The sequence below is a fragment of the Schistocerca gregaria genome, chromosome 5, assembly GCF_023897955.1.
Source record: "Schistocerca gregaria isolate iqSchGreg1 chromosome 5, iqSchGreg1.2, whole genome shotgun sequence".
Classification (NCBI taxonomy): domain Eukaryota; kingdom Metazoa; phylum Arthropoda; class Insecta; order Orthoptera; family Acrididae; genus Schistocerca; species Schistocerca gregaria.
Window position 1 is genome coordinate 51,050,133 of NC_064924.1, and position 20,728 is coordinate 51,070,860.

At 47.1% G+C, this 20,728-nt stretch overlaps 1 protein-coding gene across 1 annotated transcript in view; it reads right to left on the bottom strand.

Annotated features, from left to right (window-relative positions):
• LOC126273219 (uncharacterized) overlaps positions 1–18,161 on the bottom strand; it is a 59,272-nt gene extending 41,111 nt beyond the window's left edge. Inside the window, exons 1-2 of the mRNA XM_049976763.1 lie at positions 17,645–18,161; positions 16,624–17,269 (exon numbers count right to left, since the gene is read on the bottom strand). Coding sequence (XP_049832720.1) covers positions 16,624–17,269; positions 17,645–18,161 — 1,163 coding nt within the window. The remainder of the gene's footprint in view (positions 1–16,623; positions 17,270–17,644) is intronic.
• Positions 18,162–20,728: the final 2,567 nt, after the last annotated feature.

The following is a 20,728-nucleotide window of genomic DNA, read 5'->3' on the forward strand; positions in this document are numbered from 1 at the left end:
TTGTTTTTAAGACCCAAATCGTTGACGCATCATATAGGAAAGTGGGCTACTTAATCATTTGGATCTCTAGGAGCGTGTTATAACGACATTCTGTTTATCTTCTTATTCTTTGAAACTCTCATAATCAATTTTCGGATGTTTTTATATGTGTATTAGTACAATGTGATACTACACACTATTCCTAACTCATTTTCCGAAACATAAAATCCAAAAAACGATGTCAGTGTGAATGCACAGAATACAGTCAAATACGCTATCGTTATTATGCATGCATGGAAACATGTGGGCAGAGAAACAGTAAAAAATTTTATGAGAATCATGGAAATGGATATACTGCGCCTGATACTGTTAAGGAGGAGGCAAGGCCGATGAAGGTGGAGGCTTGTGAGCTCGATGGAATGCGACATGTTGTGTTTCGGCAACGTAAACGCAATTTTCGGTACTTGGAAGAATAGCGCGCCTGTGTCGCCTGCTGCCCGCTTTGTGTTCGTGGCGCTGTGCGCGCTGCAGTGCGCAATGCGCGGACTTGCGGCCGCTTGCTTTTGATTGGCTTGTGCGTCACGAGCCGACAACAGCACTTCGGTTCTCTAGACCCGAACGGTATCGCTACCGAAATGCATACTGAATAACGCAGGGACTGAAATCGAGTACTAGACCGTTCGGTGCTACTGAGTACCGAAACGATCGGCACAGTGGCGCAAAGATACAGAAGAGGCACCCTGGGCACCACCTCGTACCTGTTGCTGAGGCGTAGGAAGCCAGCCGCGCGATCTGCTCCCTCCTTCGCCTTCCGCCCTGTGATAAATGGTTCAAATGGCTCTGAGCACTATGGGACTTATCATCTGAGGTCATCAGTCCCCAAGAACTTAGAACTACTTAAACCTAACTAACCTAAGGACATCACACACATCCATGCCCAGGGCAGGATTCGAACCTACGACTGTAGCGGGCGCGCAGTTCCAGACTGAAGCGCTTAGAACCGCTCGGCCACCCCGGCCGGCCGCCCTGTGGTACCTCAACCCACTACTGTCTGCCACACACTCTCGAGTGAGGACGGACCGGTCAGATGTTGTGCATCAGAAGAAGCAGCGGCACCCAGGCCAGCAGGGATTCCAACGCCACCAACGATGTCGCAGGTCTCGTCCTTAGCAGCCTGATGTCACCACAACATTGAGCATTAGCCAGAAGCATGTCGACAGTAGCCAACACAGCTTCCTGGTGTTTATGGACAACAGCCAGTTCTCCTTGTGTCCGCTCACAACGAGCAAGGTCCCTAGCCATATAGTTGTGTGTAAAATATACATGTTGTTGTTGTTGTGGTCTTCAGTCCTGAGACTGGTTTGATGCAGCTCTCCATGCTACTCTGTCCTGTGCAAGCTTCTTCATCTCCCAGTACCTACTGAAACCTACATCCTTCTGAATCTGCTTAGTGTATTCATCTCTTGGTCTCCCTCTACGATTTTTACCCTCCACGCTGCCCTCCAATGCTAAATTTGTGATCCCTTGATGCCTCAAAACATGTCCTACCAACAGATGCCTTCTTCTAGTCAAGTTGTGACACAAACTTCTCTTCTCCCCAATCCTATTCAATACCTCCTCATTAGTTACGTGATCTATCCACCTTATCTTCAGCATTCTTCTGTAGCACCACATTTCGAAAGCTTCTATTCTCTTCTTGTCTAAACTATTTATCGTCCATGTTTCACTTCCATATATGGCTACACTCCATACAAATACTTTCATAAATGTCTTCCTAACACTTAAATCTATACTCGATGTTAACAAATTTCTCTTCTTCAGAAACACTTTCCTTGCCATTGCCAGTCTACATTTTATATCCTCTTTACTTCGACCATCATCAGTTATTTTACTTCCTAAATAGCAAAGCTCCTGTACTACTTTGTCTCATTTCCTAATCTAATTCCCTCAGCATCACCCGACTTAATTGGACTACATTCCACTATCCTCGTTTTGCTTTTGTTGATGTTCATCTTATATCCTCCTCTCAAGACACTGTCCATTCCGTTCAACTGCTCTTCCAGGTCCTTTGCTGTCTCTGACAGAATTACAATGTCATCGGCAAAGCTCAAAGTTCCTTCACTGCTTCCTCAATATACAGACTGAATAACATTGGGGAGAAGCTACAACCCTGTCTCACTCCTTTCCCAACCACTGCTTCCCTTTCATGCCACTCGACTCTTATGACTGCCATCTGGTTTCTGTACAAATTGTAAATAGCCTTTCGCTCCCTGTATTTTACCCTTGCCACCTTCAGAATTTTAAAGAGAGTATTCCAGTCAACATTGTCAAAAGCTTTCTGCAAGTCTACAAATGCTAGAAATGTAGGTTTGCCTTTTCTTAATCTTTCTTCTAAGATAAGTCGTAAGGTCAGTATTGCCTCACGTGTTCCAACATTTCTACGGAATCCAAACTGATCCTCCCCGAGGTCCGCATCTACCAGTTTTTCCATTCGTCTGTAAAGAATACACCTTTTTTCAGCCTCTAGTGGATGTTTCTCACTGTCTCGTTTTCACAGTACAGGAATTCTATAACACCACGTTGCTTCTGACGAACGTCAAGTGTAGCAGCCATCTTGAAGACATGCTGAGACGGCGCCACTCACGGGAATGGGTTGAACTAAGTTTGAAAACAAGTGGGAAGGATGTATCTACACACTGTAAAACTTTCACACATGCAGAATGAAAACTGTATTTTTACAAAGATAGTGTGCATTTTTTTCGGGGTGACCCTCGTACTTCTGCGATGATGTCGGCCAAATTGTGAATGCAAGTAATGAAATGTGTATTTGATATTTACGTTATGATACACGTTTCGTTTTATTCTCTTAAAACGTAGCCAACGGTAAGATTTCCTTGAATGAGTTTTGCTTTTAATGTGGGTGTGATGTCTGCATTCAGGTTGGGCTTGAATTTTCCCCATTGTAGGTGGAGCTGTGCATAAAAAATGGAAGTCTAAGACCATAATCGCTGAACAATGACACAATTCATACATTCAAATCTACTAGCAAGGTCAAACATTTTTTGGATGGCCAGTGACAGAGTTCACAGACTTTCTTGACAGGGAAGGGGGCGAGGGGAGGGGCTCTTTCCTCTACGCTCTCCACCTCACCCGTCTACCTGCTTTCACTCCCTCTCTATTAAAGCTACATAAAACATGGCAAATACGATATGCAGTAGACGCGTTCAGCGTGCAGTAAAAGAGGCCCTCCGTAGAAAACTCAACTACAGTATTATGATGAGTGATTCTATAGTTACCAAAGCCTCAGAACTTAGTAATAATTTGCGAGTTTTTTTTTTTTTTTTATCGCAAACAGCCAACCATGCATATTAACGTAAAGTGGAAATTTGGACAAGTCTGTGCGCATCTTAGATGGCTAAAATCAGCCGCCATTGAACTTTGACTATTTCTCTTTTTCCTGGTTGATTGGCCCACAGCTTCTATTTTTTTCCAGAACGCAGTTACTTGTACAATGAAACATCTACTTACTGAGAGGTGCGTGGTCTGTTCAGAAAACGACGTTCTCTGTATCGTCTGACGATAGGGACAGTGGGTCGTTCACAAAAAAAGAAAAAAAAATGAAGTTCCCGAAAGACAGTATTCAACACTGAAGAAATCCCAAGCTGTCCACACAAGACCCGGTTAGGTCATGATGACTTTCTTCTTTAACTGCAGGGGCCCTCAGCTTGTTGAATTCCTCGATCATGGAACCACAATAAAGGCGCAGCGCTATTAAAACCCTTAGCGGGAACTGCAACGCACCATAAAATCAAAGCGCCTACAAACGCTGTTGGACGGAACCGTCCTGTTATACAACACCCGTCTCCACACTGACAATCCGCCGAAGCGACTTCATTGGACAACACTGGTACTTCCACCGGACAGCCCGGACCTTTTACGGTGTGATTTTCACATCTTTGGCGACCTGAAGAAATACATGCTTTGACGTCGGTTATAGTCGCACGAGGAAGTGCAAGAGTGGGTGTGGTTGTGGATCCTTCAGCGACCGACAGCATTCTGAAGCGGGAATTGGTCCTCTCGTCTCCCAGAGGGATACTTGTCTTAACGCGTACGGTGATTATTTTTGAATGGAACCATTCCATGCTCCCGTTAGGTGGGCGTTCAGTTTTCATTTGACTCCTCCACACGTACTGATGGATGTGTTAATGTCAATATTTGTCGTAGCCTCAGATTGCACGACGCCGCAGGGACCTTTATTAAAATATAAGACGATGTTTCATACACTGTTAACTGATATTGCTCTGACAATTTTCCTACCTCGACAACCGAAAATAAAATGGGAAACTCTTTCTTTTTCTCGATTCGAGCCGTATAACCCTCATCAGAGCCGGGCACAGTGCCATCATTACGCGACCGAGACCGATAACTTTACACGGCACCTCTTGTGTCAATATAATCAGTTCTACGGTTCGATACCGACTAGGTCGCTATTCTAGATAAGCAATATCTACGTTATCTAGAGCTCACACAAATATTAATCGTTTGCTACACGGTGCTGCGCTGTATCCCCATGAGATGTTGCGCTCAATTCAGCGGTAGGCACATTTTTATTGCTTTAATGCGGCCCCATATCAACTGTAACCAACATTAGTGAGTAACCCAGACCTTTTCGCTTGACAGCTTACAGGAAGAGGAAATGTGTAACTGTGAAATGAGTCACTTCTGACTGCACGTCTGCTTTCCTGGTACGCGTCGTACGGTTTCCTCGAATAAGAAGCATCATATAAACACAGAACCCTGCGAACAGAGCAGAGGTTCTCACCACCTATTCCTCGAGAAGGAGATGGCTTACAACCAGTGGTTTAAAAACTCAACTACCGAACACCACGGATCTCTTATGCCAGAGTACTCAGAAGAAATTTCTGAACGATCTGCGAAATTCTTTCGCTGTATCTAATATTCTTCGACCGTTTTGTGTATGGCGGAGTGTCCGTTATATTTCAGCAAATATTAATGTTTCTTTGCATTGCTTTCACGAAAGGAGTGGGGCAGACACTTTACACACTTATACTTTTATCCTGGAGGCCCCTAGAGAGCGATACACAACAGGGAGAGGCATGTTTGTGGTTTTCGCCGTGAAAGGTGGCCCTTACATGTCTATTGAATATTGAGCCATGTTAGACTCTCCCGCTCTTGCATAGACGAGCCACGATTTCCTAGCATCCTATCAGTGAAACGAAAGCTATTACGTGCTTTATCTATAGCTCAGCATATATCACCACAGCATCTCATAAGGCGTTGATATATTTGCCATTGGGAGCTCGGGTTCAGAAAGAGTAATGTAACACTTCGTACCTCCATACGTTGTTACTCAAAATTTTTCATACGTATTTTCAAAAAATATTATCACTGTACGTTATATAATGTTACATCTCATTCTGAGGAGTAACAGCGGTGGAAAAACGCAGTCAATTATGTCACTGTGCGCTAGACGCAAATTCATGTAGCGTTTGATGAAATGTCCCAAACTTGAAAAAAGAAAAGAAAATATGAGACCTTTCGCACTACTAAGCATCTATATGGGCGCTCACAGAAATTCAGCCAAAGAGGCGGGCGACGAAATTCTGAAATTTCCATTGTTTGTATAACTGGGTCAGCGCGTTCGGAAAGGCGTCATGAACTTCAGAAGCGATACACGAAACTTATTGCATCCAAAACCGTACCGAGGTGCTCCTGTGCCTTCGGCAGAGCTGCCAAAATGCACCTGCCCACTTTCCCCTTAAAACTACCTGTCAGAAATTTGTTCTACAGATTTAGCGAATCATGTAATTACGTCAGTTTGTTTACTGAAAACGAGAAATTATTGTAAAATGTCCCTGTCATCAGGTGCCATGCACAGCGATCTCGCATCTCATTTGTGGCTTGAAAACGACAGGATGTGCACCTAATGAAATATCAGTGGTTATCAAGAACGTTAACCAGCTGCTTTACCTTAATCAACTCGAAGGAAGACAACTTCTCAGCGAAGATTGCACTTGTAAAACCATTATTGACGATGACCAACTTCGGTAAAACAGTTATTATCGTCTGATCATTGTAAAGATTAATTATGGCAGCGCAACTCTTTTTTTTAGCGAAACTGTTCGTCGTAAATACAGGTTTTACAAATGCAATCTTGGTTGAGAAGTTGTCTTCCTTCAAGCTGAATATTTACGAATCACCTCTTTCTGTCACAACGTCAGCGCCGGCATGCCAGTCGGGAACGACAGAGAAGAGGTCAGCCAATTGCACGGTGACCGACTCCCTCCAGGACGACAACGTTTAAAAGTTACTGCTGTCTTAAAAATTGTAAATTTATGAAAGCTCAAAAGTTAACATCTCGGCAATGCTTTGGCCGATTAATATGAACTAAGTGTTTAAGGATGCGGCTAGTAGAACTGCATCAAGCAATCATAGCCAATTTAGCAGAATATGTGCTATTTTTTGAATGAGGGGTCGGAATAGGGGATTCGACTGAGAGAAACTGTGTTTTTGGTAATAAAAAAACTAGCGGCAGTATTCTAATGTTCAAAGAGGTAGGTGAGTAATTAAGTACGTAATTTTATTTGTTTAATTATGTTTAGTTTCAACAATCCGGGGAAAGGAAAATCAGGGCACAAGAACATTATTTGCGAAAAAACGGTGGCAGATACAAAAAAATTGGACTTAAGATTGTTATTGCCAGGAAAATATCCATATTTTTCAATGTGTCGTATGTGTTTAATTTTAGAATATTTGTATTTTTTTTTGTCAAACATTGTTTTGAGCTAGGCAGTTATTTCGAGGATGCATGGGGCGGACATCTTTGAGGAGAGCTGAGTTTGAGCGACGCTAAGAGCCGGACGTGCCGCCCATCTGGGGACAGTATTGGGTTGGTAGCCACGATCGGGGACAAGTGTGTTTGTAGCGACGTACGAAAACGATCAAGTTGAGCGCAATATGGTGGTTTAGGACAGCAGACAACCGTGCATTATGTGAACTGTGAACAGACTGTCGAGTTCCGTGATCGCGACATATGTATTTTATAGTGAAGTGTTGTAGCATCAGTTATTAACGGCCGCTCTTACGTAAAAGCCCCTCAGACTGCATTTTATGTGTTTAGTCAATATATTGAAGACTATTCGTGCAAAAATAGAAAAAAAACTACTTGTTCAAATTGTAAATCAACGTGACTTAATATATTTAAATTTTCCCGCAACACCTGCCTGCATTGTTTTTTATATTTCATTTCAGCTTGAAAATTGCGTTTACGACAGGTGTGAACTGGCACCATATGACGAGAAACGTAGCCAAACATAGAGACCAGCCACATCTCTGGACCACTCAATTAAGGTGAATGTTGACTGTAACAAATACATATATATGTATTTTTTCGTGCCATAGCGTGTGGGGGCTCGTGCCAAACTATTCAATCTACAGTGCGTATAGTGCGCATTGAAAGACGTGTTAAGCATCATTTGTTTGTGTTGATTACAGCACTGTTATGTTGATGCATTAAGTTGTTCTGAAAGTGGTGCTGATATTCACGAAAATAAAAGCGGGTTAAAAACTGTGAGCTATCTGGGAAAGTTATCCTTGCATTACTGAGCTACTGTTTCACCAGGTATCCATTCTAGTTTACCAAATTGCCAACCAGACTAACATTAATTATAATATTTTAATAGTCATCTTACGACAACCGGTCATATATACAAAAACAGAATTTAAATAAAAAGAAATAAATCAGTTTATATTTAGATATTTATTTTAACATTGACCATTGTATCATTAAAGTTTCAGCATATTAAACTTGATTCATAACTAAACTGGTGCCTTATTTAGGATTGTGAAAATGTGAGTTCGCAATCTTATGGAACACATCAAATATGGAGCCAAGATTGGGAGACTGTATACAGTTCTGCATTCATAAAATAACACACTAAGAACGTTGAAAGATATACAAGAGGAAATTAACCACAACCAACCGATTCAATTTTCACCCAAAGAAGTTACGGTCATAGCACAATCCTATACGTCATGAAATTGACACACACTGGTATACTAAATTCATACTAATTGTCTGTGAAATCTTCTCGAAAAGAATAGCTGAGGGCTACTTTGATGATTACACTACATGCTTCATGTGGTCAACTTGGTTTACACAAAGAGTGTAACTCCACAATAATTTTGAGAATTAAAATAAATTGCATCGAAATGGTTACTATCGTCTTACTATTAACCTGGTGGGTCAAACAATTGTATAAGCACGTGGTACTGGTCTCACAAAGTAGACATCACGTGGGTTGAACATAAAGAAAAGTTGCTATGTTGAAAAATATTGTCAAGATGAGACGTTATAATCTCACGCACATTCGCATTTAACATTGATGATCTTAGAGTTACGGATCATCAAAACATGGTTCCACTTTGCTCACAAAGTCGTGACTAAGCAACTACTGGAAGATATTCTGAACTTCACACTCGAATTACACTGCGTTGCAATTTAAGATAACATAAGCTATTTTAGATCTAAACCTGAAACAAAGGTGATTAAATTTCCAGTTAGGCTGGACTTAAGAAATCGATTGTCCTACAGACTTAGCAGAGATACGCTTAGCAGGAGATCTTACCACTTCAGACGCTCGCCGCAGACAGACTGTCGTGGGACCCTACCGAGGGTGCTTCACAGATACAAACGGAAGTGACCAGAGAGGCAGCTTCCTATACCAACATGACAACGGACGGACATGACCATACTAAGAATAGAAACCTCTTTGTATTTAGAATGCGTAGCTACCTGTTCCGACGTTGGTCCTACTGTTCTCTAGCAGACAGGCTTGTCTGCTACCATCAAGCATGCAACTAGAAATGCAATTGCTCATTCATCCTTTCACACAGAAGGGAAGGGGGATGACAGTGTCATATCATATACACTATATAAAAAGAAGCGCACGTAGGTTCCATATGAGACTGTGTGACATGAATTACATATAAACTGTGTTTCAAAGTGTAGTAGTGTGACAGATCGTTCTTCTTTATGTGTAAAAGTAACACGTTCCACTGCTCAGTCTCCTCCCAGATGGAGTCAGAAACACCACAGTAAATTCAGAAGTGGAATGTATACCGTAAATGACATCAGATTTAAGAAATTAACATGAAAGGAATCCAATAGAGACCTTTCAACACTACAAAAACGAAATTACAAACGTATGTTAAAGCACAAGAGGATGAATATACAGGGTGGCCCACTTAAGAGTTTCAGCGCAAATATCTCTGAAATAATAACAGATACTGAAAAACAACTTTCACGGGAATGAATGTAAGGCAAGAGCTCATAAAAGTAAATAATATGAGACATTCTAAAACGTTAAAAAATATTACCTTCAACAAAAACTTATGATTTTAAATGGACATCGCGTGTTATTTCTTATGCAATCAATAACATGAAAAATTACCAAGAATGTAGGCGTTTGTAGCACCGCAATACGTCAATTACACCTCGAGAAACTGAAAAGCGAAGTTCACACTTGAAATAAACGAAATGCGTCGCTACTGCACATCCTGAGATAGAAGCATGAATGCCACGTTGGTCAGAAGAGCGATGTGACTGCAAGGATAGAAAATAATAATAGGGCTACCTGTCACAAATATTGATAAGTGGGGATCACATATCTACGGATGTGCAATAGTGGCGCTTTTCGCATGTTTCAAGTGTGAACTTCTGCTTTGCAATCTCTTGGCATGTAATTGATGTATTCTGATGCAACAAACGCCATTCTTTTTTTTTTTTTTTGGGTCAATCGGAAAGTTTCCGTTTGAGGGCGTTGCTGCAGCATAATGTAACATAGTGCGACTCAGAGGCCTGTATATAAGCAACTACATGCAAGCAAGGGATTAGTGTGGCGTTCTTGTCCTTCCCGCAAGCATGTGGTAAATGCGAAGACCTAAACTAAGGGGATGTTATTACAAAATGCATCCAAACAGAACAAAACTTCTGTTATCCTTTTTCACGTTGCTGAAAGACGGAGACTCGTAGACATCCATCGGAGAATGAAGAATGTATTTGGGCAGCATGCCTGTCGAAAAGCACCATTGTGGAATAGTACTGCGCTGCTCACGATTCAACATAAACGCCGGTCGATCTGGGAGGTCACGCAGCTCAATTGGACGACACTCGAGCAGCCGACCAATAATCCCGATGTCTCCCCCATGCAAGTATCACGCCTTCGGTCACTTAGAAAAGGCGGTGAGGGGTCGACGATCACTGTCGGGTGAGGACGTGCAGCAGGAAGTTACGGACTTTCTCTGATGGTGTTTTAGCAACGGGTATCTTCAACATGGTGGGACTGGGGCATGATTCCCTAAATGCTCAGGGCGATCTTGCCTGATTAGAATACCGGTTTCGGTCTGTGCAGCCTCCGAACGGAAACTTTTTGATCGCCACTTATACACTGACGGAAACACCAAAGAGTTATGTGACACAAACGAAAGTTGGCAGGCGTGTTTCTACACCTGAAAGATGATGTCTATTCAGTTTTCGCACCAGATGCATAACGGAGGCGCTAGTAGCGGCGCAATGAGGATGAAAATCAGGTTTGCCCCAAATAAATGCTGTAAGCGTCGTGACCGTTAGTTACCTTTCAGGTTGCATGTTAGTCAAGACGCCATTATCAACATCCTACTGAGCTTGAACAAGGTCGTTGAACTGTAATTTATTTTCAAAGAATATTTTGAAGAATTATTTTATTTATTAGTGATTCATCAAGAACATTAACACATATACAGGGTGTTTCAAAAATGACCGGTATATTTGAACGGCAATACAAACTAAACGAGCAGTCATAGAAATACACGGTTTGTTGCAATATGCTTGGGACAACAGTACATTTTCAAGCAGACAAACTTTCGAAATAACAGTAGTTACAATTGTCAACAACAGATGGCGCAGCGGTCTGGGAAACTCTATAGTACGATATTTTCCACATATCCACCATGCGTAGCAATAATAGGGCGTAGTATCTGAATGAAATTACCCGAAACCTTTGACAACGTGTCTGGCGGAATGGCTTCACATGCAGATGAGATGTACTGCTTCAGCTGTTCAATTGTTTCTGGATTCTGGCGGTACACCTGGTCTTTCAAGTGTCCCCACAGAAAGAAGTCACAGGGGTTCATGTCTGGCGAATAGGGAGGCCAATCCACGCCGCCTCTTGTATGTCTCGGATAGCCCAAAGCAATCACACGATCATCGAAATATTCATTCAGGAAATTAAAGACGTCGGCCGTGCGATGTGGCCGGGCACCATCTTGCATAAACCACGAGGTGTCCGCAGTGTCGTCTAAGGCAGTTTGTACCGCCACAAATTCACGAAGAATGTCCAGATAGCGTGATGCAGTAATCGTTTCGGATCTGAAAAATGGGCCAATGATTCCTTTGGAAGAAATGGCGGCCCAGACCAGTACTTTTTGAGGATGCAGGGACGATGGGACTGCAACATGGGGCTTTTCGGTTCCCCATATGCGCCAGTTCTGTTTATTGACGAAGCCATCCAGGTAAAAATAAGCTTCGTCAGTAAACCAAATGCTGCCCACATGCATATCGCCGTCATCAATCCTGTGCATTATATCGTTAGCGAATGTCTCTCATGCAGCAATGGTAGCGGCGCTGAGGGATTGCCGCGTTTGAATTTTGTATGGATAGAGGTGTAAACTCTGGCGCATGAGACGATACGTGGACGTTGGCGTCATTTGGACCGCAGCTGCAACACGGCGAACGGAAACCCGAGGCCGCTGTTGGATCACCTGCTGCACTAGCTGCGCGTTGCCCTCTGTGGTTGCCGTACGCGGTCGCCCTACCTTTCCAGCACGTTCATCCGTCACGTTCCCAGTCCGTTGAAATTTTTCAAACAGATCCTTTATTGTATCGCTTTTCGGTCCTTTGGTTACATTAAACCTCCGTTGAAAACTTCGTCTTGTTGCAACAACACTGTGTCCTAGGCGGTGGAATTCCAACACCAGAAAAATCCTCTGTTCTAAGGAATAAACCATGTTGTCCACAGCACACTTGCACGTTGTGAACAGCACACGTTTACAGCAGAAAGACGACGTACAGAATGGCGCACCCACAGACTGCGTTGTCTTCTATATCTTTCACATCACTTGCAGCGCCATCTGTTGTTGAAAATTGTAACTACTGTAATTTCGAAAGTTTGTCCGCCTGAAAATGTACTGTTGTCCCAAGCATATTGCAACAAACGATGTATTTCTATCGCTGCTCGTTTAGTTTTTATTGCCGTTTCAAATATACCGGTCATTTTTGAAACACCCTATAATCACAGTATGTAAGCATGGAAGTAGTTGCCAGGGAGTAACTGATGAAATCATAATCAAGTTCCTTTTAACAAATGGGAATTTTATTCACTTTAATAGCATTTTTTAAAGAAACAGATTTAAAATTATAATCAGAAAGCACCCTCTAAATATCAGAGCTACAATTTATTCAGAGGCAGAAAGAAACAAGTTTTGACTGTATGAGCTTTCGGGCAGAGAACCTTGTCGCTCCATTTTGACGAGGTCGTAGTTACAACCGCTCACAACAGCCTCTGAAAGACTACACTGCTGCAAATCTGCAACACGCCAGATCACTTTTAACTACGTGTTTTAACAATTTACACAAGCACACAAACTGTGCAACCCCCCCCCCCCCCCTCCCTCGTAGGAGGGATGGTACAAAACACTAATAATTAAAATATTAACCTTGCCACCGAAGGTGCAACTTGATTTTAACTTCTAAGAAAAGTCTTACCATGTAAGGGTGGCAACTTTATATACTAAAATGATCATTTAAATAAAAGCCCATGAAATGCAATCTTATATAAAAATCTACAAGGTTGGCCAAACAATAGTTAAGATGCTCTACAATACACAGATACCGCCTCTCAAGATCATAGGCAGTAATATGAAAGTTTCCAAAGATAAAAACATATTTCAGGTATTAGGCCGTTACACTCCAAGCAACAACTTCGTTTACACAGCAAATCCGATAAACATGACAGAGGCAGCTACTAACGTTCGGTAGATTGATGGGGAGATTACCGAACATCCTGAACCGCAGGTTGCTCTAACCCGCCCCTACTCCATAAGGGAAAAATGGACCACCCAATTCATAAACAACCACCTTCCCGCGGTTGGGCAAACGGAGAAGAATGGTGGGACGACCCCAAAGCAAAATGGCTGGTAACCTGATCAAGAAAACAAGTAGAATTTAACAAGAGTAAATCAAACAACATATCACCAATCACTTGACTTCTAATAAACTGCGATTTCTGTAGAAGACCTGGCGCAGCACCCCCAAATCGTCCCGCGAACTGTCCGCTGCCAGTCGCTTCAACGGACGCAGGAAGGCGCGCCGATCTCCCGTCTAGCGGTGTCGCAGCTCGCACCGGCCAGACTGATGTCGTTGGTTGACTCCTGTTGCTCTCGTGTCTACCGCGAAGTCACTACCCATCGCTATATGCCGCGGCCCACTGGACTCACGTGGCGACCTCTCATGCGCCGACGCTCAAGACGGACCAGTCATCATGTGTCTCAGTGCGCGACTGACCGACCGATCGATCCAACCGCCAATGGCCTGAGAAAACTCAATCAGACTGGTGGCCTAACGTGCAGACTAAGATGCAGGAACTAAGCCTCGGCCGGGCGACCACTCGCTGAGTTCTCTTATTGGTGTAGTGAAAAGACTCTAATTTGGTGGCCTTAAAGTTTGATCCGAACGACAGAATTACTAGCGCTCCGAACGACAGACAGACGCTAACTGCCTAACAGATGCGGACGAGAGACAGACTAGCAAACTGGGGACGAGAGACTGACCCAGACTGACCGACTGGCGCCTCGCGTGGATCTGCACGGAGATAACTTGTCCTCCGACGTGAGATGGAGTTCGCAGCAGTTAGTGCTTTGCCTCCCATGCATGCCGATGTAATGCGTCTTCACATGTAGATTGTCTTCTTGGGTGTCTACTCAGCGCAGTTCTGCAGTGCTAGCTATGCAGCGAGCAGGTGTGGCCAGCGGGTGGTGACGCTGCGCGGCAGTTTGCGGCCCAGCGTCCGGATTTGGGCGTTGTGTCACCGGCCAGCACGTTCGTAAAAGGTGCGGGCGGTCGCCTGGAAGAGGTCACGGAGCAGAGGTACTTCCGCGATGTCGTGAAGACGAGCGGTGGGGAAATCGTAAGGCAGGTGCAAGGCCAGCCGAAGGATGCGATTCTGCAATGTCTCCAGCTTCTTCAGGTTCGTTTCGCCGGCGTTCCCCCAGACGACGGCGGCGTATTGGATTACAGGGCGGAGCAGCGCCTTGTAGAGAGTGATGCCCAGACGCGGTGGTAGTCGGGAGCCGGTATTCAGCACCGGGTACAGGATGCGGAGCCGGTTCCGCACTTTGGCCTTCACTTCGCGGATGTGCGGAACCCACGTGAGTCGGCGGTCGATGGTGACGCCGAGGTAATGCGCCGTGGGACGCCACGGGACAGGGCTGCCACCGACGGTGAGCGGTTGCAGACCTGCAGGAACGAGTCGCCTGGTGACGATCAGGAACAGCGTCTTGGCCCCATTGAATTGTAGACGCCACTTCAAGGCCCAGGCCGCCAGGGTGTAAACGGCGAGCTGCAGACGGCGGCGCATGACGGCGGCATTGAGCCTCCTCGTATATAGAGCCGTGTCATCCGCGTACAGGGCGAGCCGCACACGGTCGATCTTCGGCGCATCAGAAGTGTACAGCGAGTACAGGTGTGGTCCCAAGACCGAGCCCTGTGGCACACCGGCGTTGATGCGGCGGACGGAGGACAAGCCGTGCGCGGCCCGCGCATGGAAGGTCCTATCGGCAAGATAGGAATGGATGAGACGGACGTGCGACGTCGGGACCCCAACTTCAAAAAGTTTGAACAAGAGTGCCACACACTGTCGAAAGCACGCGACACGTCCAGGAACACCGCGCCGAAGAACTCGCGCTGCTCGAGGGCGACGAACGCATCTTCCACTAGCCATAAGAGTTGGTGAACTGCCGAGTGGCCCCTGCGAAATCCGAACTGCTCTTCTGGCAGGAGGCCTTCCCGTCAATGTGGCGCTGCAGCCGCCTGATGTACACCCTTTCAAAGACCTTGGAGACGGCCGGCAGTAAACTAATAGGTCTGTAGTTCGCGGGCTGACGCAGATCCTTCCCCATCTTCGGAATCGCCACGATCTCTGCATGCTTCCAGGACGGAGGGAAACTGCAGGACCGGAGGATTACATTAAAGACGTCGGCGAGATGAGTGACAGCCACCGGCGGCAACTTCTGGAGTATGGCGTTGGAAACTTCGTCTGGGTCCGCAACTTTCCTGGTGTTCAGGGCACGCAGGACGGACGACACCTCCTCCGCCGTCGTCTCTTCAATGACGTCATCGTCGTCGTGTGCCTCCAAGTAGCGTGGGAGCCGGTCAGCAACCAGGTCGTCGTGGACAGCGTCGGTCGGGTCTTCGATCGGCGTAAACGCAGCCTCAAAGACGTCTGCGAAGGCATCAGCCTTTGCAGCTGGTTCGCAGACAGGCTGACCGTGGACCAGCAGTGGAGGGATACGTTGCGTGCAGCGTAGGAAACGCTTCGCCGTCTGCCAGGCCGTGCCGTCGTCAAGACAGAGGGTGGCGACCTTGTTATTCCAGTCGCGATTGCGATGGTTGTCAATGGCGGCCCGGATGTCCCGCCGCATCCTGTTGAGGAGGCGCTTGGTGGCGGCATTTCTTGTCCGCTGCCACTCCCGGTAGACCCGGTTCTTCTCAGTGATGACCGCAAGGATGTCCGGCGGCAGCTGGTGGTAGTAGTCAGGAGGAGTGCAAGGTCGGGGCGGCGTTGCTATAGTGGCAGCGTCGATCGTGGTTGCCGCAAAGTGCAGAAGTGCTGCGTCCGCTCCAGCTTCCGCAGGGGGCGGCGCGGCGGCGAGCGAGTCCGTCACGGCTGCTTGAAACCTGCCCCAGTCGATGCCAGCAAGAGATGCCTCGCCTGGGCGTCGATATCAAAAACCACTGGGACATGATCAGAAGACAGTGCCGTCCTCCTCATGGCGGTGATGTGATGAGGGATGCCCTTGACGACCGCGATGTCGATTATATCTGGGAGGCCACGGGCAGGGAAGATTGTCAGGTCGTACGGCTCCACCACAAGTGCATGGTGACGTTCCGCTGCCCGGAGCAGGCAGCGGCCAGCGGCATTGGTGATCCTGGAGTTCCAAGAGACATGTTTACTACTGAAGTCCCTGGCGACGAACACCTGCCCCCTCGAGGAGAGCAGAGCATGGATGTCAGCAGGGTCCAGTGGACGAGACGGCGGTCGATAGGCAGCGACGAACGTGATGGCGCCCGCCGAGGCGTGAACGACGACATCAGTGGCCTCCAGGGTTGCCTGTGGTGGAAGTCGTATCAGGTGATGACGAATGCCATTGCAGAAGTAAACGGCTGTCCCACCACCCGCCGTCAGGCGATCGGTGCGATAGCTGGAGTAGTTGGCCGCCCTGGCATCAACCCCTGTCTTCAGGTGGGTTTCCTTGATAAGGCAGACTGTCGACGGCTTCATCTCGAAGAAATTGGCGAAGTTCGCCAACTTGAGTGCGGACGCTGTTGGGATTCCACACGACGACCATGAGCCCTCTAACGCTGCCCACGGTGCAGCTGCAGCGGTGAGTTGCTGCGACAGGACTTCAATCAACTTCGTAGCACTGGTCACCAAGGCAGTGAGCTGCGCGACGAGGTTGGCCAGGTCAGTGGTGGAGGCAGCCGGCGCGGCCCCGTCGCTGGAAGGGGGAGGCGTGGCTGACTCACTGTGAGAGTCCACCTGGGGCTGCTCGACTGACGGTGCTGAGCGCTGGGTACCCACGGGGCCCCGACCACCGCGCCGGCGATTGGCGGGGCGCGGTCCGGCCGACGTCCCGGCAGAGGCAGTACCCGGGTCCGCCACTAGCAGCTGTGGTGGAGGCGCAGGAGCCTCGGGTGTCGGCACGGCCTCAGATGCGGCAGGAGCAGGAGCAGCCGACGCAGCCGGGACGGCGGAGGGCGCCCCTGACGTTACCGCCGCGAAAGAGACGCCGGGCCGTCTCGTTGCTGGCTTCTTCGGACGCGGCGCTGGTGTTTGGCCACGTTGGCGAGCGATAGCACGCTTCCACACCTCACACTCACGATAGCTGGCCACGTGAGCACCGCCACAGAGTGCACATGTCGGCTTCTCGGTGGGCGGACGGGGGCACGCACTTCCTGCGCGGGCGCCGGCGCATTTAATACGTCTGTCCAGCATAGAGCAGTGGCGCGCGACGTGATTGATCCCCTGGCAGCGAAAGCACTGCGCAGGGCCTCTCCGGGAGCGAAGATCTTCGGTCTGAACCGGAACGTCGGCGACCCGCGTCAATTGGTAGAGTTTGCGGTTTTCCACGGTGTCGGAGCAGACGACCAGGAAGAGCGGCATATCATCGCGTGATTTAGGCGACTTCATCTTCACGACTGCCCGTATGTAGAAGCCCAGGTCAGCGAGTTCGCGGTGCAGGTGATCGGCTTCCATGTTGAATGGGAGGTCCCGGATGACAATCTTCAAGACTTTGTCAGGTGCGGAAGCGTGGGTATAGAACGGGATACCACGCTCAGACGCCTCCTGAGTGACCCGGCGATAGTCGTCAGCAGTTCGGAGTGTGACCCTGTACAGGTCTCGTCCGGCAGGCTTCACAGTATACACGGCCGTTGTCCTGTTGCGCAACAACTTCTGCAGTTCCCCATAGGGTGGCCGAAACTGGAGGACCACCGGCGGGATATGGGAGTCTTTCTTCGGCGCAGGATCTCGCCGGAGCTGGTCCGGCGCGTCAGCGAGCGCGTCGAATGAGTTGTCGACGGCAGTTGGAAGCGTCGTCGATGACTGCATGCGTCTTGCAGTGCGCCGGGCCGGGACAAAACCATTAGCGGCAGGGGCGAAATCTTGCTTGGCCCTCTTCTCGATCGGCGAGCTGCGAACAGCGGACGTCGCGGCTGTTGCCCTCCTCTTCTGTTTCCCGCTTCGTCCGCGTGGCTGAGGGGCGGTGGAGCTCTCATCTTCAGAATGGGGGAGCCGAGCAGACAGCGCTGTCTTCAAAGTTTCCTGAGCTGTGTCCATCAAATCCATAGCGATAGCACTGGTTGTCATAAGTGGGGGGGCCAGATGGGGCCGCCGACGGCGCAAGCGCGGCCGCACTGCGATTTGCCACACCCTTCGCGTCGCTAGCAAGCGCAGGTATGTCCTCGCGGCTGCACATCTCAGCGACCGCGTCACTCCTTGCGTCGTGACCCTCTGGCGAGCTCACAGCGCCCCTTAAATGCAAGTGAACAGGCAACCTTTCCCCTTTCCCACCAGAGGGAGACACCAAAGCTGCGATTGCCACAGCGGCGCAACCGCCAGAAATGGTGGGGAACTGCTTCACACCGCACGCTGCGGCGCGCTCTTCAAAACAGCCATTTTTTTACCACGGCTCAGTCGTGAATAGGTCTACGAAAAGCTGGATGAATAGGTCTACCAGAAGCTGGGTGTTCCTTCTGCGATATTGCGGCAAGACTTGGCGGGAATCCAGCCAGAGCACATTACTGCTGGCAGCGGTGGTCACGAGGATATACAGTCACAAGAAGACAGGGCTCCGAACGGCCACGTGGCGCTACAAACAGGGAAGACCATCGTGTTCGACGTATGGCTCTGGCGCATTGTACTGCATCTACAGCAGCAATTTAAGCGGCAGTTGGCACCACAGTGACACAACGAGCTCAAAAAAAAAAAAAAAAAACGGTTACTTCGAGGATAACTCCGAGACAGACGACCCGTAGCATGCATTCCACTGACCCCAAACCACCGCCATTAGCGACTTCAGTGGTATCAAGCGAGAGCTCATTGGAGGGAAGGGCCGATGTCGGTTGTGATTTTCGATGAAAGCTGGTTCTGCCTCGATGCCACTTGATGGCCGTGTGTTGGTTAGGAGGAGGTCAGTTGAGGGTCTGCAACCAGCCTATGTGTGTGCTGGACACACTGGACCTACACCTGGAGTTTTTCAACAGGATATCACTCGCCCGCATGCCGATGTTGTAACACAATATGCTCTACAGAGTGTCGACATGTTGTTTTGGCCTGCTCGATCACCAGATCTGTTTCCAATCGAGCACATATGGAACATCATCGGACGACAACTCCAGCGTCATTCAGAAACAGCATTAACCGTCCCTCTACCGACCCATCAAGTGTAACAGGCATGGAACTCCATCCCACAAACTGACATTCGACGCCTGTACAGCACAGTGCAAGCACGTTTACATGGTTGCATTCAACATTTTAGCGGTTACACCGGTTTTTAATGAGTGGGCATTTCACTTTTGCAATTGCTTATCTCACGCTTGTAACCTGAGATCTTGCAGTGTTACTCACTTACACCGAGCGAGGTTGCGCAGTAGTTAGCACACTGGACTCGCATTCGGGAGGACGACGGTTCAATCCCGTCTCCGGCCATCCTGATTTAGGTTTTCCGTGATTTCCCTAAATCGTTTCAGGCAAATGCCGGGATGGTTCCTTTGAAAGGGCATGGCCGATTTCCTTCCCAATCCTTCCCTAACCCGAGCTTGCGCTCCGTCTCTAATGACCTCGTTGTCGACAGGACGTTAAACACTAACCACCACCACCACTCACTTACATATGTTACCTAGACAAATGCATTCCCGAAATTTCGTTACTCTACAGTATTTTGATTGTAATTTTAATTATAATAATTTTTATTATTTTATTTATTTGTTATTTTTGTTATTTTAATTAGTTTATTTAAAGTCTTGAGATATCCTTCAAAAAGCCGACTCTTGTAGAATTTTCACCAAAATGAGATGTGACTTACACCATATTCTTTGCTATCACATTGACAGTAGTGTGTGTTCAAAAAGACGATTTTATTTATGTTTGCAAGGGAAATTCCATGACTGAGAAACATTCTAACAATGGATTATTTTCTTTGATTTTCTGGACTAAACAAACTATGAGAGTCTTGCTGTGAATTGATGTATTCTTACATAGGTTTTGTCTCTTGTATTTCGACTTCCGTTCTACGCTTCCTGCCATGAGGAACCGCTTCTTGTCTAATTTTCAGGAGACAATCGCCGTTAAAAAAAAAAAAAAACAAAAAAAAAACATCCAGAAGCACTTTGGGACTTAAAATCTGAGGCCATCAGTCCCCTAGAACTTAGAACTACTTAAACCTAACTAACCTAAGGACAGCACACACATCCTCACCTGAGGCAGGATTCGAATCTGCGACCGTAGCAGCAGCGTGGTTCCGGACTGAAGCGCCTAGAACCAGTCAGCCACAACGGCCGACTACAATCGGTATCTAGGAGTATCATATCCATGTGCCTTTCGCTGCTTAATTGCATATCTGGCTAGTCGATCTGCTTTATCAATGTATTTAATGGCGAAATGAGATTTATCTATAATTTTACAAGTCTTCTTTACTTGATAATAGCGATCTGCTAGGTCCTGGATGTATTTACTCGTTCTTTTGTTCCAGTTTTAACTGATTTCAGAAAGCTTTGGTAGACGGTAGTTATTACTGTTTTTGAGATTTTGAGAAGTATTGTTTATTTTACTGTCTCCATACCAGCGAATGTTTCAGTTAGAAATGTGAAAGCATCAGCTGGTCGTTGAAAACTCTCTTTCTTCCGTATACTGTG